This window comes from Xiphophorus maculatus, chromosome 11 (genome assembly GCF_002775205.1).
Source record: "Xiphophorus maculatus strain JP 163 A chromosome 11, X_maculatus-5.0-male, whole genome shotgun sequence".
NCBI classification, from domain to species: domain Eukaryota; kingdom Metazoa; phylum Chordata; class Actinopteri; order Cyprinodontiformes; family Poeciliidae; genus Xiphophorus; species Xiphophorus maculatus.
The window spans coordinates 19,625,802-19,651,833 of NC_036453.1; the positions used below are offsets into that span (position 1 = coordinate 19,625,802).

The window sequence follows — 26,032 nt, forward strand, 5'->3', positions numbered from 1 at the left end:
AAAAGATTGCCAGAGAGAATTTGCGTTTGTGCAGATTTTTTTATTGAGGAAATTCCATCATTTTGTTTACAAAAGCTGTAGGTTTTCAGTGCTATCATGAGATGTGCTTCTGTTGACCAGGGGATTTATCAAAAGTAATCTGTGTTTTTCTGACACATTTAGGACACCCAATTTTAATCATTAGTAACGTCAAACACACCGAAATGACTTATTTTAATAGGAAACGTACAGGAATTTGTCGTTTTAATCCAACTTGACATTTCACCTGAAAGACTTTGACTGTTTTGATTTTGAAATGTGTCTGACCTGAAAACCAAGGAAACAAGGAAGGTGCTCATACCTATTGAAAATAGATGTTTATGTTCTCTACAGTAATTCTTGGCCACACAGTTGTACGTCTGAGCCAAGTCAGTTTCTGCTCAGACAACTTTTCTGGATCTCTAGATGCTAAACCGTTCACAGTTACCTGGTACGAAAGATAAAAAAAAAAAAAGAAATAGGACAAGGAACCCCCACCTTGCCCACTTTGTACAGTCTCTCTCTCTCTGTCGTCCGTCCGTCTTTAGGACTAATCTCTGCTGAACAGACCTGCTTGTGGAATGCTCAGTACTTTTTGACATTGATAAAAACTTTAATTGCTCCCGTGAAGTCAGCAGAGAGCAGAACCTCCGTGTGATCGGTTTTCAGGGCTCCTGGAAAAAGAAAGGAACAATAAGCAGCACTGAAATGCAATTCCTCGCTTTGAGAAAATCAGATACAGAATGAAACGGACCTGATGGTATCGTCTCGGAGTCGGTGGAGTCCAGGCTCTTGCGGTCCGCTTCTGGTTTCTCTGCGAGTGTTTCTTGAGGGACAATAAGATCTGGATGGGGGGCAAATACGGCCGAGGTGACCACTGCGTTGTGTGCTGCAAGACAAAAAAAACCCACCTCAGAGTTAAGACTAATACATAAATAAATGTGTTTTGTGGGCAACACAGTAGCTACCTTTAATTCCTTCCCAGAAGTCATTGCGGTCTCGTCGTACAGATGTGAATTTGCTCAAATCATGGTAAGTGCTCCAGATGTAAACGTATTTATCTTCTGAGCCACTGACGATGAAGGAGTAGTCATGGCTGGAGGAAGGCATGAACAGTTTCACGATTAGTTTTTAATTAAAATTCTCTTGGAGACAAACATTTGACAGGCCAGCAGGGGGCCCCAAAGAGCTGCAAAGATTGCTTGCACGTTTGGTCAGGCTGGTGATATTTAATATCTGACATTATCAGATCATTTTTAAAGAGATCAGGCTTTACATACAGAAGCTTCAGGAACAACAGAGGGAAATAACGTGAAATAAAAAAATGAAGGAAGTTGAGAAAGAAGGACAAAAGAATAATGGGAGAAAAAGAAATGAGAATTTTAAGATAGGAAGAAGAAAATGAAGGCAAGAAATAATAAATTTGAAAGAAAATAAGAAACAAACAGAAGGATGGAAAGAAAGTAGCAAATATAGAAAAAGGGGAATTAAAGGAAAGGAATTGGATGATAAAAGAATAGGAGAAACAAAATAAGTTGGAAAACAACTAGGAGGCATTTAGACAATAGAAAAGGAAATAAACTTTAACCTTCCTCCAATTTCTTTTTCTACACTTCCCCGCATCTTGAAATCTAATCCTGAACTATTCCAGCCTGTGTTGTGTTGCAATCCTAATAATAAAAATATGATTTTGTTTTTTTTTAATTGAGAGGACCAGAAAGTAATTTTTACCCCCCTTTTCTTTTTATAAATGCAGAAGCAGCACAGATTCACGATTTAGTGTTGAGCATGACGGGAACGTTTCTCACCTGAAGCTGGCTTTAATCTGGCTGCTGCTGTTGACATAACCCTTGTACTTCATGGACAGAGACAAGTCCCTCAGGTCATAAAGGCGAATGCGGGAATCATTTGAGGTAACCAAAATCTGCCGGAGCAGACAGAGTTGGAGACGTAACCACCCTCACTACAGCAAAGTTAACAAGTGTTCACAGAGGAAGGGGGATGTTACCTTGTTTTCTCCAGGCAGAGGCTCAATGCCGGTAATTTTGCGGCCTACTTTGTTCCTCCCTCTAGTTGACCTCACGTGAATTTGAGTGTGGTATTTCAGTCGCTGTTAAGTAACAAAGGAAACCCACATCAGATTCTAAATTTGCATTAGAACAGGTATGATTAAACTGATCTTAGGGATAAAAGCAACAGGATGCCTCTGTGTCGTAGAAGATGCAGCGTCCATCGTAGGTGCCGATGACGGCGTATTTTCCATTTTGGCAGAAGTTGGCAGCGGTGATGAGTCGTGTTTGACCGTCCACCTCGTTCCACAAAGCCACCTTCTTGTCTGGAATGTTCCAAAGTCGGAGTTTGCCGTCCAGAGAACCGCTTAAAAAGTATCTGTCATCCTACAAACAGAAAAGAAAAACTGCTTAACACAGAACCATTGAATGTATTCACCATGGGAACAATCCTAATTGTTCATACACAATCAAACTTATTCATACCCCTATTAATAATGAGTTAAATGTCCTTTTGCAAGTTGAACCACACGCTTTTTGTAACCATCAACAATTTCTGTGGTTCACTTCTGACTGAACACTTGACCACAGTGTTTGGCAGAAATTGTAGCACTCAATTAAGAAGGAACAGTCCATAAATACTTGGGAGATTTAAGGTAAGAGCCTTTCCAGTCTGCTTCATCTGATCTAAAAACAGTTTGAAATTATGACACTGTGGAAACACCCATTTGATTTCAGGAGATGTTGAAGAGTTTGTAGATTTTCCACTAGTGGTTAGCAGTTGGTAGTGTTGCCAATCTACTTACGTTTTAAAGAGTCACTTTGACTCATCCAAATATTCTCACAAAATTTCTGTCCTGTTCTGTTCTACCACAACACAGCTGAACATTTCAGTTCAGCAGACTTGGATTTACGCCAAGGTCTCAGTTCTGCTGAAAACATATAGCGTATGTTAAAAAGTCTTTCAGAGTTTGGACACAAATATCCAGTGAGGATTACGCAAGGAGCTTTTTGGTTGCTAAAATACACCTAAACAGGTGTAGCGGCAGTGAAAGGTAACATCTGTGCAGACCCCACACATACTGAACACAAACCAATTATCATTAAAATGTGGTTAAAAGTAATTGATTTGTGTGGATTAGAGAATGTTCTTGTTGTTAGCTCCTCTCTGATGAAAAATTAACGACATTCATGAACTTCTAACTAGAACAGCATGCACGATTTGTGCCAAGACAAACAAGAAGCGACCCGACTTACTCTGGGGTGGAAAGCGATGGCTGTGACAAAATCAATGTGCTGAAAGCAGCAGAGGCACTCTCTCCTGGATATGTGCCACAATCTAACCGTCTTATCCATGGACGACGAGAGCAGGAAAAAGTTCTGCACAGACCACAGAATAAGTCAAACATAAAAATACAAATGTGTGTCAGGAGGGAGCAAAATTGTAAAGGTACCGTTATTACCTTCGACCAGGACAAGTCCAACAGGTCGGCTGTGTGACCCTTGTACTTGCAGAAGGGGACTTGGCGGAAAGGGGCATTTCTGTCTTCGGTGTCTGGGTCCTCTGGGGCAGAGCTTGCCTAAACAGTAGGTAGGTCATTTAGGAAAATGATTATGTAGAATGCTGCTTTATATCTGCTATCAACACAAGCTGTTGGTGAATCAGAGTAGCTGTTACTGCACTCACCCCTGGATCTGTGTCAGATTTAGACGAGCACAAGCTTTCCTGAGAAGGAGAAGGAGAAACTCGACCTGGAGGACCAAAACATCTGGCATGAACTCCAGAATCGGTCGTTTTGCTGCATACTCAATCACCAAAGAGCGTACAATCCACATTAATAAGATGCATACCTTCAGTGTTGTACTTTAATCTCATATTATTGAAGTAGTCAAAGGCAGTCTTCAGGACCCAGATGCGAACAATATTATCCTGGCCTGCAGTCGCCAGAAGCCTCCCGCAATGAGAAAACTTCATGGTCCAAACAGCTCCCTTCAGAACGAGACGGACATTTTTAAAACCTATAACATTGGTCACTGATGTAGGAATGATTTAGCCTTACCGTGTGCTCTCCGCTCAAATCCTGCACAACCTTAATCTGGTCAAAGTCGAAGGGACCCTTGAAGCTGTGAGCTGCCTTGAACTTGGCCGGTCTGGTGTAGGGCATACCCTCATCATCACTGGAGGAAGGATCATCGGGATCTGTGTGGAACACTGAAGAGCAAAGTGGGCAAAAAGCAGAACTCAAGATTATTGAAACAGTACGAGATCATGTAAACAGAAGACCTCCTTGTCTTGTGTTTACATGACAAGTCTTGCTTACTTGTCATGTAAATATGATCATACTTTCATGATGTTCTAGCTAACATCAAGAAAGTATGATGTTAGCTAGATCATACTTTGTTCTAGCTCATTCTAACTTAGCTAGAATGAGGAAATACCTTGATAAAGTATTGACTTAGTGAGGCTTAATAAATACACACACTACAGGTGTTTCTTTGTAAAAATCTAACCCAAGTTTCCTTCTCCTAAGCAATATCCACTACTCTGTGTAGGCCTATCACATGAAATCTCCATAAAACGGTTTAAAATTGTGGTTGACCTTTGACAAAAGATATAGAAAGTAGAAGGTGTATGACTGGAGCCTCATAAATATCCCCATAGATTATGAAAGTTATTGTAAACTATCCATATTTTAAGATTGCTTCTTCACACAAACAGAACATAACTAATCATTTAGTTTCTGTACCTTCATCACGCACACTTTTCACTTTATTGACTGCTTTCTCCCCATATTCCTCAGCAAAGTGCTTGGCTTTCTTCACAGATTTGCCAAGGAATTTTTTCAGCTGGGTCCTGGTTAAAAACAAAGACAAATGCATGCAATGTTTTACATTAAATCATGGAATATAAACGGAGCAGGAAAGAGAGAAAGGGAGGGGAAAGAAAAGCCAGCTCAGCAACATTACGTTCTCTGCTTCAGTTTTCCTCCATCCGTGTCCGTCAGCGGAGCCTGAGACTTTTCATCGTCATCTGACTGCGCCGCATCGTTACTGAGGAGAAGAAAAAAATAGCAGCTTCCTTTACATATAGTTCAAATGAACTAAAATGTAATCAGTTTTAATTTGACCCACGTTATGTACTCCTTGGTCCTTCTCATGATGTGCAGAGTGAGAGGGTTGATTCCTGTAGGAAGTTTCTCCTCAGCTTGAATCAAGGGAATCTCCTCTCCAGTGTCCAAGTTCTTGATCATGACACTGGCCAGTATTTCCTGATAATAATCACATATAAATGGGTTTCAATGGCAGTGGATACTCTGGCTTAGAATGTGGAGCTCTTAAAAAAATATTCAGCAAAAATATATTAAATTCTTGCGGCATGTAGCTGGAACTCTGCATTTGATCTACTGGAGTTTATAATAACTAAATGATTTTAAATCATGCAGTGCTGACTGTGGTCCGTCACACATTAACTTAGTGGGAAACAGCCTGGATAAAGACTGCAGCAGCAGTAGCAGCAACAGCATTTCCTCTTATCGCAGAGCGTCGCGTAGACAAAACCACACAGTTTGATATGTGTGGGAAACCGAAAGTCACACTTTCAGAGCATCGACTGATTTCTTGTTTCGTTTTTGCAATGTGAGCGAGTCGAGAAAAAGAGCAGCAGCCAGTGAGAATTGAAGTGCTAGTTTGAAGAAACGGGAAGGTTAATGTGAGAATACTAAATATTCCACATGGTTTTTGACTAATATCAATATTGTCCCTGCTAAATATAAAGCATCCCCACAACATGATGCTGTCAAAACAGTTTTTCACAGATTGTGGGAACTGTGTGTTCGGAGTGATGGTTTTACATGTAGCCCTAAAGTTCCACTTGCAACTCCAACAGAGATTGAGCAAAATTGCAAATTAGACTTCTTAAGCTTTCTTTTACAAATGTATTCATTCTTGCTACTCTTCAAAGTCAGATTTGTGGCGTACACCTAATAGCTGATTCTTCCTCCTCAGCTGTGGATTCCTGCAGCTCCTCTGGACTTTTCTATTCCTGATCGGTCAGTTTAAGTAGACCGATCAGTTGTATTTTCATTCAGAGGCACCAGTGTAAGGAGGCTAAAACACTTTTATTTCACTTCCATTTCACAACTTTACACTACAAGGTGTCATCTTATCACAATAAAACTTGTGATAAAATTTGAAAAACTTCAAAGGGGCAAATAAAAATCCTATTCACAAATATCAGTTTTAATTATCAACACAACAAAAACGCATTAAAACCGGTGAAATCTCACTTCGTCTGTCAGTTCTCTGCCAGAGTTAGAACGAGGACGCTGAGGGCCAGGGGTTTGTCCTCCACTCTGGGACAAGGCTGGTTCATCCTCATTTTCCTAGAAATGAAACAAATTAATAAAAAAGAGAACACAATAGCGCATTAAAGAAATATACCTAATTTTGTGCAGCAAACTTTTTTTTTTTTTTTAAAGTCCTGGTCTACAGACTCACTGACCTGTGCCGTCACCACCTTGTCTCCACTCGTGGCGCTGGCCAGATCCAGGGAATGCTGCAGGTCTTTAGTTAGACACCTCACTGTGCTGGAGGGAGACATCAGGCCAGGCGGCTCCAGAGAATCACCGCTAACCGAACTCACCGCAGATACTGGGCAGTCAGACAAAATAAAAAAAAAATAACCCCACACGTTCTCAAAGTCAATGCTAATTGTTTGAACTTTTATGACCTTTCCCTCTGAGGGGACAAGCTGCACAAAATGTACAGTTTTGTTCCAGTTATTGATGGCTGCCTTTATTTATTTCCTGACTAACACTTTAGTACAATAAGGTGATCCTTAGTATCGTCTCTGCAAAATATAGGTTGAGCTAAGCATACACACTTAGATAAGCCTGTCACAATTAATTAACATCATGTTAAATTAAAACAAGATCGATAATTTCCATTTTGATAATCTTTTTCAAAGGGCAATTTTGTTTACAGAGATTTCATAATCCATTTTATTAATGGTTTTGGTTGTGTGTGGTTTGTATTTATTGTTTTTGTTGTTATGTTTTAATTTGAATATTTAAAATGTCTGTTTTTGGTGGGGAGTTCTGTAAAAAAGTTAAATTTTACAAGTTGAAAATGGTCTCAAAACAACATTATTGTTGGCCATTTGAGATTTTCTGGGACAGTTTATCATCCAGCAAAGTTATTGTGACAGGTTTACACAAGGAAAAGTCTCAAAATCCCATCTAGGACAGCTACAGGTAGGTGTGAACTGAACAGAGCAAAATGCTGAAATTGAATCAAAGGTGCATCAGCAGAGTATTGATATCTGGGTGTGAACTCTTATGTAACTTGATTTTTTTTCCTCACATTTCCAGCATAACAGATGATTCTGATTCTCAGCTGAATTATGTGCCATTCTATTCACCATGTTGTACTTTGCTTATATGCTAAAAACCTGGCATTTTAACAGGGCTGTGTCAACTTTTGAGGTTACTACAAAGTTATTAACATCTGAGCTGGGGAATAAGTGTGTGTCAGAATGTCATACTGTGGCATGTTTGAAGAAATTATAGCAATGTGTACTGCTGTTCTGTTATTGATTTACTCGTGCTTTGACTTGTTCAAACAAACCAGAAACCCAGTTTCAGACCTTTTGTCTGCAAAACACTTAAAACCACTTCTACATCATGATGAGTTAAAGTTTTCACTTCTGTTTTTGAAGAATCATCCAGTAGTTCCTCACCTTCCAGTCCACTTGGCCTCACACATTCCTGAGACATCCTGGAGGGTAAGCTGTGGCAAGACGGTGGTGGAGGTCTGGGCGGTGGACCCCCACCAGGAGGCGGTGGCCGCGTGGGAGGAGGCTTCTTAGTGCTGGCTACGATATCGGGTTCTACTGTGAATTGTCGGGGGGGTTTCAAGGGCCCCGGCGAGTCTGTTGGAACCGGCCTGTCTGTTAAGGGAACTTGGTCCAAGATGTCTGCCTGTCTCTGCTCCTTCTCCGCTTCCGCCACCAGAGCGGCGGCAGCGTCTGCCTGACTGTGAGCTATGCTGCTGGTGAGGTCCGGAGGCTGAACTCGCTCTTGTGACTCGGCTGAAGGTCCAGGCAGAGTTGGGAGTTCGGCAGCGGCTAAAGCGAATTCTCCATTTGTCGTAACGCTTTCCTGTCGCTCCTCTGACCCCTTGACAAGTTCAGGTGCGACGACCAGGACGGTCGTCTCCAGGGGAACGCCCCCAGCTTCCGACTCTTCTTTTGGCTCAGGTTTCACATCAACCTGCAGTTGATCCAACAACTCAACCACCTCGCAGACATCGATAGCGCATCCTTTTTGACTCTCCTCGATGATGCTATCAATGATCTAGGAACAAAACAGAAGTTTATTCAAGAACGACTCCAAATACTAGCGCTCATGTCAAATTTAACTACAACTGAGGTGCATGATTTATTTATTTTTTTTAACAAATTTATACCTGCAGAGAATCATCCTGCTGAGTTTCCGTTGAGGCACAGGTCACATTTTCTACTGGATTCACCAAACCCTCTGACGTCTCCTAAGAAACAGAAATAAACAAATTTAGGCGTTAAAATAGCAAAGTCATTTTTTTGTAATATTTCATTTTGAAAGCAACATTATTCTATATTTTAAAAAAATACATATTTGTAGGTTCACTTATCAGGAAAAAATAGTGAGAACTTTGTTAGCAGTTTGAATATGGGCTTTCAAAATATCTACAAATCATCTGTTTTGGTGTCCCAACGCAACATAACATTAAGTCACAGAAACAAATACGCTGTTTCAGTTAAAGGGATCTGCAGACAAACATAATTTTTTGCAGCAGATCTTAAACGTTATAAAATCTCAGATTAACAAAACTTTTGCAATATCAGTAATTGTTCCTTGAGAAAATGTTTCTGTATAATGAAGTCAACTGCCTTGCTGCAAGACAGATGCTAAACAAACCCAAATTATCCATGTTTGTTTTATCCAGATATGGCAAGTTGGCTTCTTACAAAATATTTTACTCGATTGCATAGCTAGTTATCTCCACTTTAATCACATTTGTGTAAAGGAATTTATTAACTTTGCAACCTGTCTGCAAGAGCAATACCCGTTAAAATCTCATTTTTAACTATATGGCAACACAAAAGCCTTCAAAGAGATTTAGCCTTTTGGTTCTCTGAGCGTTGCACAACTTGAGCTCAGGATGAACATGTGGAAACATGAACTCCTGGGAAACTGGAAACAGTAAAATTATGGCCTCCAAAAGCTTTGGAAGCAACAGTTGCTTCTTTAGAATCATTGAGAATTTTCCAAAATATTTACTAAGTGCCAACAGCATATTATAAAAGCAATTAAAACCGTGAAATGTCCTACATTTTGAAATAACAACCAACCGTCAATAACACTCAGAAATCAGTCAAGCTTCAGATGAACAGCACCTGCTGACTTACTTGGTTTTTAGTCTTCATTTCTTTGGAAAAAGCAGAGAAGTATTTGTTTCCCCCTGCACACCACCTCTGTATTTTAGTTCATCTCTTTATTCCAAAAGGCTCAGAATTCACTAAATCCATAATTTCAATGAGGTTTTGATTTAAAACAGACATACCTGAGGTGAAGGAATGACAAGCTTCGCAGGAGTCCTAAAATGATAGAGAGTTGAGATGATAAGTGCAGTAAAGTGGCACAAAATGAAAAACATGTCAACTTGAAATATTAAACAGAACAGAAATTACCCAGGCATTTTGTATTCCTAACCAGTTTTCAGGGGGAAAACATATGGGAATAATCAATATGGACTTCAAACTGATTACACTTCACTGTGGTACTTAATATCATAACAATACAAGCAATTCTCCAAATTATCTTAAAAATTCTTTTGTGAATATTTATCATTTTATCAGTCTTGTGTACAGAAAAAACGGTCTAAAAAGAAAACTTGCCCATTATCAACAAGTAAAATTCACTACACCAGCGCCACTGGTACAAAATAATCACATTCAATCATATTTTGAAGAATAAATGCAGCTTTTACTGAATAAGTTGTAGGGAAATTGACAGCAATGGCAATAATCCCAACAAGTCAGTTTTTTGCAATTTGCATACATTACAAGATTCTTAGTACTTTAACCCCATAAGATGAAGCATTTTTGCTCATATCTGATTGGAATGTGCCTATTAGCCAAGCTTATTTGCCAAAATTGTTGGGCTTTACGTTGAAGTTCATTGTGTGAATATGACTTCAAACACTTCCGTCTGATATTTAGTAAATAGGATGGAAGAAAAAGATCAAGTTACAAATGAAGAAGCCAACACCTTCAATGCCATGTTTAGGTGTCCGTATTTCCGTACATCGTGCTTTATGTTTTTCTGGTCAATCCTGACAGATGTCCTTTTGCTGTGTTTTGAACTGAAACTAGGAAATTTGCACAGTAACCTTATCCCTCTGTGTGAGACCTGTCATATCATGTGACTCACTTGCTTAGCCTCTCCCTCTTCTAACATTTACCAGCTGCACAAATCAAGTACAGTGCAACAAATTAAAACGTTAAGAAAACCAAACCGGCGAATCTCTTTTGAAACAGTTAATTTTTAAATAAAGCAACATTTGATTAACTAATATCAATTGACAAATATCAATCAATAAATAAATATCAATTTCACACATACCAAGTATGTGTACATTTAAATTAAAAATAGTTAACTTACTCTTTCGGAGACAAGGTGACGTCCTCTGGAGCATCGTAGAATTCTTCGTTGTCACTTGTATCTGACGCCATGCTAATGCCAGTTTAGCTCATCAGCTAGTCCAACTAAGTCGTTAGACAGCTGTGTAAACGCTTAACCTGGGACTTTTGGGGCGATGTACATATGCGTTATCTCTTTATGCCCTGGCTTATCAAAATTAGCAATTGTGGCCGACGGTTCGGCGGAACAACCACTTTCCTGTCTAACCTAACGCCATAATGTTAGTGTATGCTAACCAGCTGACAGGCTAACAAATGTATTCCGATGCTAACGTAGCCGTCTGCCTGTTTATAAATCTGTCTCAATCACAGCAAAGCGCCCACCATGAAATCTGAAGTTAGAAGACACTTTCCGGCTGCTCTTGGACAGCTGGACAGCTGACGACAAGGCGAGGAACTACTTCACAAACGAGCCGTTAACCTAAAACAACAATATTTTAACGGTTCCATGAAGTGTAAACGGGTGGGTCAAAAGGCGGGGCGCAGCTGCTTCTACTCCGCTGTTATGACAGTTCGATGTAGTTTAGAGACATTACTGCCCTCTACTGGGCGCATTAGGAACTGCAAGAGAGAACAGCTTGTCATCAGTAAAAATATAACAATAAAAGCATTAAAAATGTAAAAAGAAAACGATATTATATTATATTATATTATATTATATTATATTATATTATATTATATTATATTATATTATATTATATTATATTATATTATATTATATTATGATTATCTTCTGAGTTGTTTCTAAGGTACACATTTCCCAGGTGATATGTTGAAATATTTAATTGCAAGCTTTGATTAAAACTGAGTGTTAGACATGCAGTCTGCAATATAGAGCTCATAGTACAACTCCCAAGCATATTAAGTTTTCAGAACATGCCGATGAAAATATATTAACTAGTCTATGTGATTTGTTTATTTGTTATACAGCCACACACAAAACTGAATTGAGTCAGTGAATGCAATGCAATATGCAAAAATTCATCAAACAAACTCTACTTCTACATAAAGTTGAGGTTTGCAGCAAAATGTTTAAGAGCTTGTACAAGTATTAGCAGCAGTTACCAATTGGGGTAGCACCATCTGAGTCAATGAGTTGGTGAAGTAATTAATTTACAAAGAAAGCTTCTTAAATGACAGACCACTAGGACAACATAGGACTGTAAACTTAACATTTGATTGTCTTTAGTCAGAGGTTTCTTCAACATCCTGCCTGGCACTGTGATAGAATGGCACACCTGCAACAAGTGTTATGAACTTTCCTTGCTAGTAAATAGAAGCTGTGAGTAGTATTATAACAACATGTAAGTGACTTGGAATGACAGAAACTCAGCTGTGTAGACATACAATCACAGAGCAGAGTCAGAGGATGCTGAGGCGCATATAGAGTGCAGAGTAAATAGCTACTGACTTTCAAAACTCATACAGCTTTGAGATTAGCGAAGGAACAGTGTGTAAAGAACTTCCTGTAATGGGCATCCATGCCCAAGCAGCTGCATGCAAGCCTCACATCACCAAGTGCTATGCAAAGCATTGGATGTGATGCTGTAAAGCACAACACAGCTGCTAGAACATTGAAGATGTGCTCTATGGAGTGACAACTCCGTAATCATGCTGCTCTGACTGGCTCTGCGTTCAGTAGTTGCCAGGAGAACAACCTCACTTTATTTGGCCAAGTGAGGCTGTTCTTCTGAAATTGGTCTCAGGTCAATAGTTCCAGTGAAAGTAAATCATGAGTGCTCCAGCTTACCAAGACATTTTGAAAATCCGCCTAAGATTTTGCGATTAGTGTTGGTTCTTTACTGTTCCAACATGATTGTACATTTTAAAAAGTCCATAAACAAGTTTGATGTGGAAGAACTTGACTATACTCCACAAAGTTTTGTCCTCAATCCAGTAAAACCACTTCTGAGATAAAGTGTTGACTTTAAGACAGTCTTTTCACCTAACACTAGTGGCAGACCTTACAAATATGTTTCTTGAAGAATGGTCACAACTTTCTAACGACACTCTCATAAACCACATGGAAAGTCTTCATAGAAACGTTCAGGCTGCAAGGTGTTAAACACTACAGATTTCACTCAAATTCAAATTTGTGAGGGCAAGTGAAGCAATTTTTAGGGAATAATAAAGGAAATCCACTTCAAAATTAAGATAGTACTATTAAACAAATTTTAAAACTGACTTCCACGTATATAGATATGAATAGTCTCTGATTAACCTAGCTATCTGTAGTACTATTGCATAATCTTACTTGTGCTTTTGGCATTATTACAAGTTATGTGCTGTTTACTTTAATGTAAAACATATCCGACCTTTTAAAAAATAAATAAATAAATTAAAATATTGTAATACGGAGATGTAAACTGGATAAGTGGTAGTCTGGAAATCCACCCATTTAAAGAGCACAGGAGTACACCCTGTTCAGCCAGCTTCAACGTGCCGCACATGAAGCAGGCTCTTCCTAAAACTACTTTATTTAGTAACGGAAGTTTTGAGCCAATAGCAGAAGATTGCCAGACTCTTCCTCCAATGGGAAGTTTCGATGCTCCCTGCGCAACAGTAAACGACAAAAGCATTGGGTCATACGGAGAAGAAGGCGGCTTCAGCCTTTGTAAGTGGATTTGAGGGGCTTGGGAAGGAAAACAAGGACGCTGGTAACGTTATCGTGCTTCGAAAGGTAATGGAATATGTTACTTAAAAGTTTACGTAGTGTATGAAAAAACGTGTAAAGTGGTGGGAATATCGTACGTTGCTTATTTAACTGAACGCACACCAGCTGACAGTTGGGCTCAGGCATCTGCTGGCTGTTGCATATCAATCAACCAACTAGACTAACTAAACCAACTAAATTATCGTTTGACACCGGTCAGCTACGGCTTACTAAACTAACTAAACCTACTTAGCTGGACTTGGAGAATTGTTTCCAACTTAATAATCATGTAGTAGTCGAGTCTTTTACCGAGATTTCAGGCTAGCAAGCGTTAACGTTAGTGTCGGCTAAGCTAGGTAGCTAGGGCTTGAATCCCAGAGGAGGAGAATGGACCGACATTGTGAAGGCAACAACATGACCAGAAAAGCAACAAAGATTTGACAGTGATGACTGGTTTTGGTTTTGTCTGGCTACTGTCCTATGTTGTTTTAATCGGGTTTAGTGCTAGCAAATAAGACCGCACTGTTACGGAGAGACGACTTTTAAAAACAAAACATACCTTAAGTTTAAATACACTATTCTAGTTAGATCCCCCTACAGCTCTCTGTTGTTCATCTTTGCTAATCTTTATAACACATGTGTCATAACAACCGAGATCAAATTTAAATAAGAAATCCGTACGCAGATCACATAAAGAGAAAGGAGCCTTTATTTCCCACTTTGAAAAAGCAAAATTAAGTTTAATAACAGAAGTACATTTATTTTGATTACTTATTCTCACTGTAGATATTTGTTTACCCTTTATTTAGTCTAGTTATACACAAAGCCACGAGTTGAAAATACAATTCTTCAAACCTTTTCTTCTGTTTAACATTTAAATCAGTTAAATACACAACTGTGTTCTTTTTTTTATTTAAAACATGTATTGGTGTTAATTTTATACTTTGAATTATCAGTTTAAATTTTTATTGAACTGTTTTCAATAATTTTTTGTACTGTGTGTGTATTCTGGTGGATGTGTTTTAATTGAATTCTTATTTGTGTTGTCCAGGGCAAGTTTATTGAGGGAAAACCTTAATATGCGTTTTCTTGGTTACACAAATGACAACAAATTGAAAGCGGAAAATTCAGTATTTTTTCTTGTAATGAATAAATAAAAAGTATTTGGCATAAATGTACACACCCTTAAGCTGTTACTGCATTAGAAGAATGCAGTCGTCAATAACTTTAGAAGATATGTAAAAACAGTGACTAAAAAAACAACAAAGGTCAGAGAGGCAGCCAAAACGTACTGGTTGTTCAGTCCTTGGTATTTCTGGACCAAGGACTAGGTTTGTTTTACAGAATTATTTTCTTCAAAAAGAAAAAAGAACTTATAGGCATGACCAAAATCTCCCCAATCCTGTGGTAGAATGCGTTATGAGTAGATTAAATCGAACCTAAACATTTTTATCAATGTTTCTTAAGCTATATTCAACAAGAAAAGTCTACAGCATGTGTTTCTTCCTTCAGTTTTGGAGAACTGTCGACAAATGTCCATCTCTCTTACAGCATATCTGAATTAAATGACTGGTTCATTACCAGGTCTCTGCAGAACTTGATTAGATGCTAATGAGTTCATTTGATTTTAATGTGTGAAGAGTTGCAATCATATTGCTGTTGGATTTTGACTCTTGAGGTATTGAATTAGGAGATTCCCTGGTATAAAGCTCAATTTAAAAGCACCTGTACAAAAGAGAATTTGATAGATTGAAATAACTTTTGCTATGTAGTGTTTGAAAATATTGCCAAGTCAAAATGTGGCATACTAATATAATATACCAAGGAAGTCTGATTGCTTTATTCATGCTGTGACTCAGGTTGTACTGTGAAGAAAAAAAAGTATAATAGAATCGTCTAATTGTGCAGGCATTTCACTAGTGTTTCACAAATACAGAAAGTACACGATCCGCAACCATTTAAATAAGGTGAACCCCATTAAACAAACACTCATTGGTGTATATATTATTTGTTCAAGAGAAAACAAAATGTTCCCAGACAGACTAATCCTGGTCTTCTGTTTCTCCTGCCACTTGGAAGAAGTTCAAGTAGACAGTGTTCAGTTTTTTTAAATTATTATTTAAGGTGTTGAACTTGGATTTAACTCTGTTAAGAACTTTGCTTTGATTTCTTCCTGTTTTTGTCCAGGTGTGCTTTCGGGGAGGGTATGGAACACCCTGCACACAGAGGAGAGACGATGCCTGTCGGACTACATGACAGGTAATTTAATGTGTCACACCGTCTCATCATTTTGTAACTCATTGTGAAAGTAAATTGATTGTTTAAGGTTTTTTTTTTCCCTTTAATGATTTTCTACTACCTTTTAGCTGGTAAACTGTATAAATAAACCAGCAGCAGATTGGCATTAGCATTACATGAGATGGTTTAATCCCTGATTACTCTTCGAGAAACAAAAGCAGTCCTCGCCGCAGTCTGACCAGGACTGAAAGCGAGCTCCAACAGACTTACTGTAGTACATCAGATTCCTGGGAAAGACCTCCAGTTTTTCCATTACAACAGCACAACAGTGGAAGTCATTCATGCTTGACAGACTTGTATTTAATACTGGCTACATTTGTCAACATTTGAGAATAGTAACAGTGGTGTTTAAAAAGCCTTCGACTTGTCGCCACACTTGGCTCGCGACAGCTGAATAGTTTTAATAAGCCTCTTGCAATGTTGGAAGCGTCAAACAAGAACACTAAGGGTATCACACACAGAACTGTGGGGATTGTTTTCTGTTGTTATTTTTGTTTCTAGTATTTACGACCGGCTGCATCTGTGAGGCGACAATATTCTCCTGGATCTGATTGATAAGTAGTAAAGAAGGGTATTTAAAGAATTGAAAAAATGAACAGCTTCTCAGACACAAAGCTACAAAAACCCATAAAAAGTCATTTTTGTCCCCACATTAAATGCTCAGAGCTTTCTCAGTTTACTTGTTACCTAAATAAAGGATCGTAATCTGTCTAACAGTTAATTATTGCAGTCTTTTCTGTCTATTTTGGTATATTTTACTTTTTGGGAATGAATAATTTTTTTCTGGAACTTTTCTGTATATTTCCATTGTTGGGTACAAAACATTTCTCTTCATTTAAAGTCTGTATGATATTATTTCCAGCACTAAAACTACAGCCAATGAATCTGTCATAGCGATTACAATTTTATAGCTTAGATGATGCCACTACAAACCCTGTTGAAAAGAGCAACCTCGACAAACATTACAGGGATTCCCCAAATTGAGAAGAGGAGAATGAGCTCAAGTCACAACTATAAAGCAAGCAGGTGTTCTGAGGCCATAATTAGTGATTGTTTTCCAGCATTGACAGAATTATAATTACATTACAGTCAGAGGAAGTTTGTAATGTCCACATTGTTTTATTAAATATGGCCTGTGTAACGTTTTTCAAAAGAACGTTAATTATACACAGCAGCAATGTGCCTCATTTCATAACTTAAAATCTGTGGTGGTTGTTCTTAGTTATGCCTGAAAAAAAAAAAAAAAATGCTGACCGTATTTTTAATTAAGTACACACTTGGACTGCAGGGCCTCCCGCAGTGTATTATAAGCCTGGCGGGCCACCAGGCTTTGCTTGAGCCCCCACTCCCCCAGGCAAAGCATTGCTTATTTATTTTTAGTTTTTTAAAATGTTTGCGTTTTTTAGAAGTTATAGTCGGTATTCAAGCATTAATCTTGTAATAACGCATAATTAACAATTGATATTTTCAAATTTCCTGTCAACTTTAAACATTTTTTATCTCAAAAACATGGCACGGCGCTGAATGACTGACTGCTCTAGCACCCAGCAACTGGGCTAAGTAAGTTTTCTGGGAGAAACCCTACAGTAGACTGATTCGTATAAAATGACAGTAAATAGGCAGAACTAAATAGAAAATGTATTATTTATCTTTTTCTGAAGTATTGCATCATGTTTTGACATTATATTTTTTCTTTCCCATTTTTCCATAATGAACAAATTCATCATTTATAAACTTCCCTTTTTCTCCTTTTATCTCTCTTAAAATAAAATTAACTCGGTCCGACAGAAAACCAACAAGAATACTGCCAGGGTGCAAAAACCTCTTCATAGCAGCAGTACAAGCTGCTAATAGGTGCCTGGTAAAGTTTTCCAACAACAGCTGTCTGATTATGTTCACTCTCTGCATGCTAGATCACGTTGCTCAATGTTTTTAATTAGTAACCTCCTGCAATAGGTCAACTTGTGCGAGCTAGACAGTCACCGGCTGCAGCTCTTGAGGAAGTCTGCGGTTTCTGCTCTTAGTCATCCTCTTTGTTGTGGTTTGGGTATGTGTGACCGTGCTTTAACATCTCTGAACCACGTTTAAAAGAAACTCTTGTTGCATATACCGCACTCAATTAGAGGTTGCTTGGCTTTTATAAATTCCAGCATATGTCTCACAGGAGTTTGGCAATGTTGTTGCTACAGCGAACTGTGAATTCTGTCTGCACATTGGTGACGCACACCTTTACCGCTACCTTGTTGTTGGCATTGCACCTGTTATAGACAAATTTATCATAGCATAACTATGACCGAGCCACAAAAGCAATGACAGTGCTGTCATCTCATGATTGTAGTCATAAATGATTCAGTGATAGTCTGACTCTATAAATAGGAAACCATGTGCAAGACCTTGGTAAATACTGTCCTTGCACAGTGAATGTAAACTTTCTAATTAACTTTATCTAAAGCGCAGTTCTTTGTGAACACATTTTTAAGCATCTACTCTAATCAGAGTCTGTTTGTTCCATTTACAGCTGTTTTTTAAAATTATTTTTTATTAAGTACTTTCTGGTCTCCCAGCAACTGGTGGCCAACTTGGGAGTGATTTGTGCATGCCTTATGCCTGTGGTGGGCAATGCACATGCTGCTTCCTCTGTGAAAGTGCAGAGACTAAAATAGTGGAGCACAAACTTGCATCTCTGTTATAGCCCTGTATGGGATACTGAGGACTAGTCTATCACAAAAAAAGTAGTCCACCTTTAAGTTCTAGGTTTCTACCGTTTGCACATACCTAGAGTTTTGGGGCACATTTCATGTTCACAAAGTTTTAGATTTTTAACTAGATTTACCCAAGAAATTAAATCAAAATGTATAATTTAATTGGTCAACTGGGGGTCAGTGGAAGAGTAGTCAGAGTTGTGGATTTAATTCCAGCTTCTTCCTGCACCAGGTTGATGCACCGATGTGCAAGGTACTTAGCCCCAAGTTGCCTACTTATCTTTGTATGAGTTTGTTAGCATTAGTGTGTGTGCTCTTGGGTAAATGTGGTTCTAGTGTAAAGTGCTTTGACTAGAAAGGTTATATGTAAATTCAGTCCATGTAAAGCAGAAGAGCAACTATTGTTACTGCTGTTGCAAACAAAAACAAAAAATCTAACCTTAGTGTTAAAAAATAGGATGTTATTTATAACATGTTTTTATCTATGACTCAGGGTTTCTGTACAGTCTGTGAAAATCTTGAATTTAGTTTCAATATTTTTCAGCTATACATGAAATTGCAAAAGAGAATCAGACTACAGAGAAATATTTTTATTTCCTAACCCATTACCTGTCCTTTCCTCATACTTTCGTTGTCCCTTCTTCCTTCCTTGCATTCTTCCTTTCTTGTGTTCTTTCCTCCCTTGCTCTTTGCTTTCTTTTTTCTACTCCTTCTTGTCTTTAATTGGTTGCTTTCTTCTTTCTGTTCTTTTCCTCTTTTGTATATTTTCTTCCTCCCTTTCTTAATTTCCTGTGTACTTCCCTCCTCTTCTTCTGTGCTTCCCTCCTTCTCTTCCTCCTTCCTTCTGGTCCTCCAAGAGCTGCACAATAAATAAAATTCTAGTCATCAGCGGAACATCGATTTCACAAAACATGCCATCATTTAACATAAAGTTTGATATTATTATAGCAAATGTTTAGCCCTAGCTTTCTGTTCCCTTATTTTTTTATTTTATTTTTTTTTGCTGATGGCTTATTTAATGCATACTCACCTGAAATATCTGTCAGAAGGTCCTATTCAGTTTATTTTACAATGGACATAAAAGGCTGTAGAGGAATCCCAATGACTGTACATGCAGATACCTCTGTAGTTACTTTCAAAAACAACAAAAGAACTGGTCAAGTGGCATAATTAAAACATAATGTTATATAAAGTAATGCATTTAGCCATTTTGAATCAGAATGTGAAGTTTAGATAAGAATTTAAATGGCAGTAGTTGTCTTCAACAGTAAACACAGCTGTATCATTGAGAACACAATGTACAGAGATCAAGGTGCACTAAATGGCAGAATTTACATAATTTACAGATTTATAGAGGGTGTTTATGGACATTATGTAATTGAAGAGGTTGTTTATAGGTGGCGTGATTTATGGGTTAATAATCCGTATATACAGAAGGGCAGTAGAAGGTCTACCTGGGAAAGAGAGAAGAGTTATTGTGCAACAGAGGGGTGAATGAGTTGTAGGAGCCCAAGACGGCACTCTGCCTCAGACGCATGTCGTGAAACTTACTGTGAGGATTCTTGCGTTCAACTCCCAACCCATAAAAACTATCTGCACTCAGTTTGGCTCTAAGCTGTAATCCTTACCTCTGTAACAAGGTGGCGGTGTTGGCCAGTGACAGTGTTTTCAGAGATCCTAAAAGGATGATGGAAGCGCAGCGCTCCCTCCCTCCTTCCTCCTTCACCCCCTCCCTCCACGAGACAACTGTGAATGCAGCAGGGCAAGCAGTCGCGTCGAGCGCAGTCCATTGGCTTCTCAGTGCTAAAGTCACAACCCCGACTGTAGCCCTCGCTGCCTCCACCAGCGTTCCTCTGCAGCTGCTGGTGCCACCGCTGCTCTCCCTCCCCCTTAAATGGTGTGGGCAGAGTGGGATGGAAGACTGCATTAGGAATCTTTTCATGGAAATGGTTTTTGCTGCTGGTACTGCTGTAGCACCATCCTGGTGACAACAACATGCCGTTGAAATGGAAAAGCGGTTCTCCTGTCAGCTGGAAATTCCCAGTGCCAGTCCTTAAGACATCCAGGTCCTCACCCCTTTCGCCTGCCTACATGTGAGTAAGAGCTTAATGGGATTGCATTACACAACTGTGGTAGTGTGTTTCTTGGATTTTTGTCTGGTTTTTATTGCTGGCTTTATTTATTTAAATAGATTAAGGTGCTATTGTATATATCATGCTTTTTATTGGAATCAAGAGATTTGCCCTCGTCCAGCATGATTTTTATGGTTCCACCTCAGAATGCCTTTCGTTTTCCGTCAAAAAGGCTTGTTGTTCTGCAAGTCCGGACATGGCAGGCACCACATCCCTGACTCTTGCCCTCTTCCTGTGGCTGTGTGTGTTTGGGAGCTGGGAATCAGTAGCTTGGGAGGAGTCTGCCTTTGTCAGGATGTCTGACATGCCCTGGTTTAGAAGCTATTGTCATCAGCTACTGCTCATGAAGGGGGAAGGGTAGAAAGCGTGCGCTTCACACAGCCTCTCGCCATCCTCACTTCTACCCCTCTGTCAGAGCGCCGTTCGGTTCTTGGCGTAGCTACGGTTTATGGAGCAGAAGAGCTGGATTTTTTTGAAGGGGAAAAGAAAAACAGTTCTCAAGGCAACCTGTGCTAAGTGAGCGAACTCACTGCCTGTAGGAGATTTCTTATGCTAGCACAGTAATTAAAACGTGGATGGATTTTCACTAAATTAGGTTTTTTCATCCTCCAGTTGACTTGTAGTTTTACTTGTGAATTTAGGAGCTTTTACTTAAGAATTTCCCCAGATTTTTTTTTCCTGATGACTGTAAAATGTTGTGTTCTCATCTGCTTAGCCTATTTATATTGTACTGTAAATCTCTACAGGTGTCCTGAAGCTACAGTGAGCATACAGTACACATAGTGTCAGCTACCTGCCACACCTTAACAGCTTAAGGTTTTAACCTGTTTAAAACATGGTAACTTTTTTTTGTTGGTCTTATCCCAAATGGAAACACTTGGAAAAATCCAACTTTAATATAAATATTTAATTGAAATTAATGTTTCACAGCAATCGATTTTGGGATCATCGAACTAATTTATTCACATTAGTTATTGTAAGCATTTGTCAGCAAATCTGAGCGGAGTGTAGATCAAACCCTCTAATTATTTCAAATAACATGACATCAATTGATCATTTGTATTAGTACATTCCTCCTGTTGTAGAATAAAGCTGCTTAAAACTTTGCGTTTCTGTGTTTGATATGACGTAAAGCACTTTGAAATGCCTTGCTGCTGAAATGTGCTATACAAATAAAATTTGATTTGATTTTTAAAAAAGCAACAGCAAATATAAAAGTTAATGTATCCAAACTGCATGTCAGAGTCTTTCATATGTTTATAATGCATTGCAAAACTCTTGTCTTTAAAAATAAGAAATGGGAGTGCTACTACTGTGACAGCTCTTCCCATTAGGTTGCAAATCTTAAAGTACACCAAGTGTGTTTAATTGGTTGTGGAAGTGGCTACATACAGTAACGTTATGGTAAATCATGTGCACACAATGACAATCGAAGTGTACTGAAGCATCGAGTTGCCGCTTTACTTTGCTCTGTCTTGCTCTGCCCACTCAGACCACTTACTATTTTGAAACCTGAATAGTTAGCTGGGATTTTACAGGCTGATATTCGGGGTTAGTCTGTGGTAAGGGAGAAGTCACTCTTTATAAACCCGCTGTCCATTTGCCATAAGACATTTATAACTGGGTCTTGCTGTGTTGGTGGGGTAATTTTTGTGTGTTCTAGCTAGCTACTGATGGAGGACGCAGAAGGGTACGCTTTTAGAATATACGAGGTACATTGCGTCCACCAAGTTAACAGCTAGAAGCATCTCTGTTCAGTGTCTTTTAAAATTATTTATATTCTTTAAACATTTTCATGTACTGCCGTGTTACAACCATAAACTTTTGTGTGATAGACCAACACAATGTAGCACATGGATGCGAAGGGTGTAGCCTAATAACACTAATTACCTTCAGAAGTCACCTAATTAATAAATTGGGTCCACTTGTGTGTAAATTGAGCTCTCCTGTGAAGGCCTCAGAGGCTTGTTTGAGGACATCAGTGAAGAAACTGCATCAAGAAGAACAAGAAACACAACAGACAGGTTATGGAGAAGTTCAAGGCAGAATTAGGTCGTAAGGAAGTATTCCAAGGTTTGAACATCTCACTGAGCTCTGATCAATCCACTGTCTGAAAATGCAATAGAGTTTGAAACAACTGTCAACCTACCATGACATGACAGTCCAATTAAACTGGCAGGCAGAGCAAGAGAAACATTAAATCAGAGGAGCAGTTAAGAGGCCGACGGTAACTCTGGAGAATCTACAGAGATCCTTGGTTTGGGTGGAAGAGTAGTAGGAAGTTAATCAAACTGGAAGAAAGCCACAAGAAGTCACATTTGAAGCTTCAGACCTTGTAAAGGACACAGCAGACTTGTGGAAGAAAGTGCTCTGTTCACATGAGACCATGTTTTAAATTCATGGGATTTAAAACATGGGGGGGGATACATGTGGGGATACTTTTCCTTAGCAAGGACATGGAAACTGGTCAGAGTTGTTGGGAAGATGGATGCAGCTAAGTACAATCCTGGAAGAAAATCTGTCAGAGGTTGCAAAGACTCTATAGTAAGGAAGAGGTTCATTTTCAAGCAGAACAGAAAAAACAAAATATTCTTGGGTTAGAATGCTCACTCTAGCCACTCATAGGTTCCAAACAGAGATGGTTAAATCACCCACAGTTGTGAGTTTTAAAAAATTAAACCAGCATTGCAAAAGAATAAGATGTGGTGACGCTCAACATCTTCCCATTCTATTATTTTAAAAACAATAATAGGGAGCAAGTTGAGCGTTATTGGCTGAGCAAATGCTTCAAATGGAAACTGTAAAGTTCCACTTCAAATTGCAGATTATTTCTTGTAGCTCCAAAGTGACAACTCTGGCACGGCTCTTTATTTTTTGCCGTGAAAACTACAGAAATAAAAGACAAAGCTTTAGACATAGATACATTTACAGACAGACAGGTGACACGTGCTTTGACAAAGGTTACCTCGTGGCCGACTGCCACTTCGGAGGTCTTTAACGATTAATTTGTCGTTGTTCACTCTAAACCAAAATATTAAGTAATTAAACAACAAAAAACACCATAACCAATAAATTCACAAAACATTACAAACATAACTACAAAATACCTTGACGACAGGACATGAGGCTGCTACACGTAGCTCTGCTCCAGGCTTCTGCTTCTTCTATGTTTATTTAAGTCTCGCAGCCTCACATGTGTACACAATTCTCGCGATAACTTTCTACAAAAAATAATTTGACACGAAATAAAATACAATCATTTAACACAAATCTTAAAACGTGAACCAAACAACTTAAAATACATTATCCTACCTTTTAGAAATAAACATACATTTTTTCATGAGGAGGACTAAGGCCTCCAAACGTGGGGCGTGCTAACTCCCTGCGCCACCGCAGCACGCGCCGTTCATCTCCATCTCTACCTTGAGTGTTAGCCTTTCTAAAAGGGATTTAAGTCCTAACCTAATTTCAATTTCAGAATTGGTGGCAATTGCTCTCCGTCCAATCTGACTGAGCTTGAGCTATTTGACAAAAACGAATGAGCCACAAAATGTGGTTCTACAAAGTGGTTCACATTTTAAAAATCTATTATTTCTATTTGATAAACACCCACTACTCTGTGCTGGATGAGCACAATCCTAACGTTGAAGTATGTGGTTTTTAACTTGAACGAGGAGCAATTTCAAGAAGCATCTACTGCAGATAGTTATCTACAGACACTTATGAGAAATGATTTCATTTCACTGAGAGTATAACATACAGACTGGCTGTTATTTCTGTATGAATTGTTATTGCCTTGTGTTTTGTTTTTATTCAAATAAAGTCAATAAATCCCAAGGACCATACTTTCATTTGCTGACCTAAGCAATAAATTCTCAGACGTTTTTTTTTTTTTTTCTGACACTTGGAATCATGTGCCTGATGTGTTTTCATCAGAATTGTTTAGTTGTCATCTAGCTGCTAATGCACCTCCGAGCTAGCAGCAGCAGAAGAAGCCAGAGATGTTGTCAGTGTGTGTAGGTATGAACTGAGAGGTGAGCCATGCAGTACAAGGCTCTAACCAGTGGTGTTGTCGCCTCTCAGCTGATTCAACAATACCAAATGGCTTTCCTGTAGCGCTTAGCTCCCTGTTTGGTTTAGATTAAATACCAAAGGAGAAACTGTGGTGTTTTGGTGAGTAAAGGCATTTTTTGCATCAATGAAGCATTACTAATGTGTGAAAAGGGCTGTGGTGTTCCAGTAGTCAAACTGCCACAATTGCCTGTATGATTCTTGTTAGCACTTGTCATATCCCTTTTTTTCTCTCCCTCCCAGTGTTCTTCTTGCTCTTTGTCAGCAGTCTAATGGATGCAAACTACAGAAAATCCAATAAGAGTAGGAATGCATGTTGTGGTTTGGGCTTTTTTTTGTGCTTTCTATTTATAGTTTTTATTCAGTTTAATGAAGTGAGAAGTGATTGTTGTTTGGGTTTTTTTTAAGACCGTTTTTCCATTAAATCCTTCAGTTAAAATCTTGGCTCCTTGTAAAATGGCTTTCCAAAGACAAACAATATCTTTTTTATGTAAAACGTGTTGAGATTAAAGTAAATCTGTGACTGAATAAGTTCCAAAGAAAAATAATCAGTTTAAAATAAGAAAGGAAACCAAAAAAAGAAGCGTTGATACTCCTTTTTTACCAGATTGCTGCAGGAACATGTGATATGTCTTATTTGGCTGCAAAGTCTGCAGCTGATTTAATTTATCCAAGTGAAGTTTCATTTGAAGATGTTTCGAAGCCAACCTAGAGTCAATTAAGCAATTCATCTTTTTGGAACAAATCACAGGATGGTTGGTATAACATCCGACGCCGAATATCAGCTGATTTTCTTCTCTAGGAGATTTTATACATATATATACAGTATATATATATATATATATATATATATATAGGAGTTGAGTTAAAACATAGCCTTCTACAAGGGTGACAAACACACCTTCATACTTAAAAGTACATAAATCAGATTCAGGTTTTTTTTTTTCTAAGGATGCTGTGAGATGTATCTAAGCCTGCCTTAATTAAAGTTATTCAGGGAAGATATGCCAGCATTGAGGTTAAACTTATTTGGCTGTTCCAAACTACTGTAATAATATTTTAAAGTCCAACATAAACTGAAACACTAATATTGGACTACTCTAGACATGCACCAATCAAATGACCAGTGATGGGGCTTATTAAATTTTTCTTTGATTGCCTCTGATTGTGGTTGGCAAGGGAAATACTGGAAAAATCTATAAAAAGGAGCAAAACTTAAAAACGCCCACCATTTTTGGGCTCTAACTGTATTAAACAACAGAATGTACTCTCATGCACTGTGTCTTTTTAAGTTCAATACAAATCAGATAATGGTTGGAGACATTAGCTTTGCTGCATACACAGGGATAATCTTGTAATGCCTGCATTTCCGTTGGATCCAAAACTCCAACCTCTGCCTTTTTTCCCCA

At 38.5% G+C, this 26,032-nt stretch overlaps 2 protein-coding genes across 5 annotated transcripts in view; one reads left to right on the forward strand and one right to left on the reverse strand.

The window, feature by feature from the left end:
• Positions 1-25: 25 nt before the first annotated feature.
• On the reverse strand, positions 26-11,254 carry wdr44 (WD repeat domain 44). Its single transcript, XM_005802948.3, has 20 exons — positions 10,730-11,254; positions 9,630-9,663; positions 8,493-8,573; positions 7,765-8,380; positions 6,529-6,677; positions 6,314-6,409; positions 5,160-5,296; positions 4,995-5,078; positions 4,775-4,881; positions 4,088-4,239; positions 3,879-4,017; positions 3,715-3,779; positions 3,491-3,607; positions 3,285-3,407; positions 2,223-2,414; positions 2,027-2,128; positions 1,827-1,942; positions 987-1,114; positions 773-907; positions 26-692 (listed from the first exon to the last, which is right to left on the reverse strand). The coding sequence occupies exons 1-20, from the start codon at positions 10,798-10,800 to the stop codon at positions 604-606; spliced, it is 2,733 nt and encodes a 910-aa protein (XP_005803005.1). The 5' UTR covers positions 10,801-11,254; the 3' UTR covers positions 26-603.
• A 1,970-nt stretch (positions 11,255-13,224) lies between these two features.
• klhl13 (kelch like family member 13) overlaps positions 13,225-26,032 on the forward strand; it is a 40,915-nt gene continuing 28,107 nt past the window's right edge. For 2 of the 4 annotated variants that reach the window (XM_023342351.1, XM_023342352.1), the window contains exons 1-2: positions 13,225-13,447; positions 15,608-15,679. In XM_023342351.1, the coding sequence (XP_023198119.1) occupies positions 15,627-15,679 (53 nt within the window). In that variant the 5' untranslated portion in view covers positions 13,225-13,447; positions 15,608-15,626. Of the gene's footprint in view, positions 13,448-15,607; positions 15,680-20,159; positions 20,514-26,032 lie in introns of those variants that run through there. The other 2 variants (XM_014470194.2, XM_005802905.3) reach the window with 2 other exon arrangements.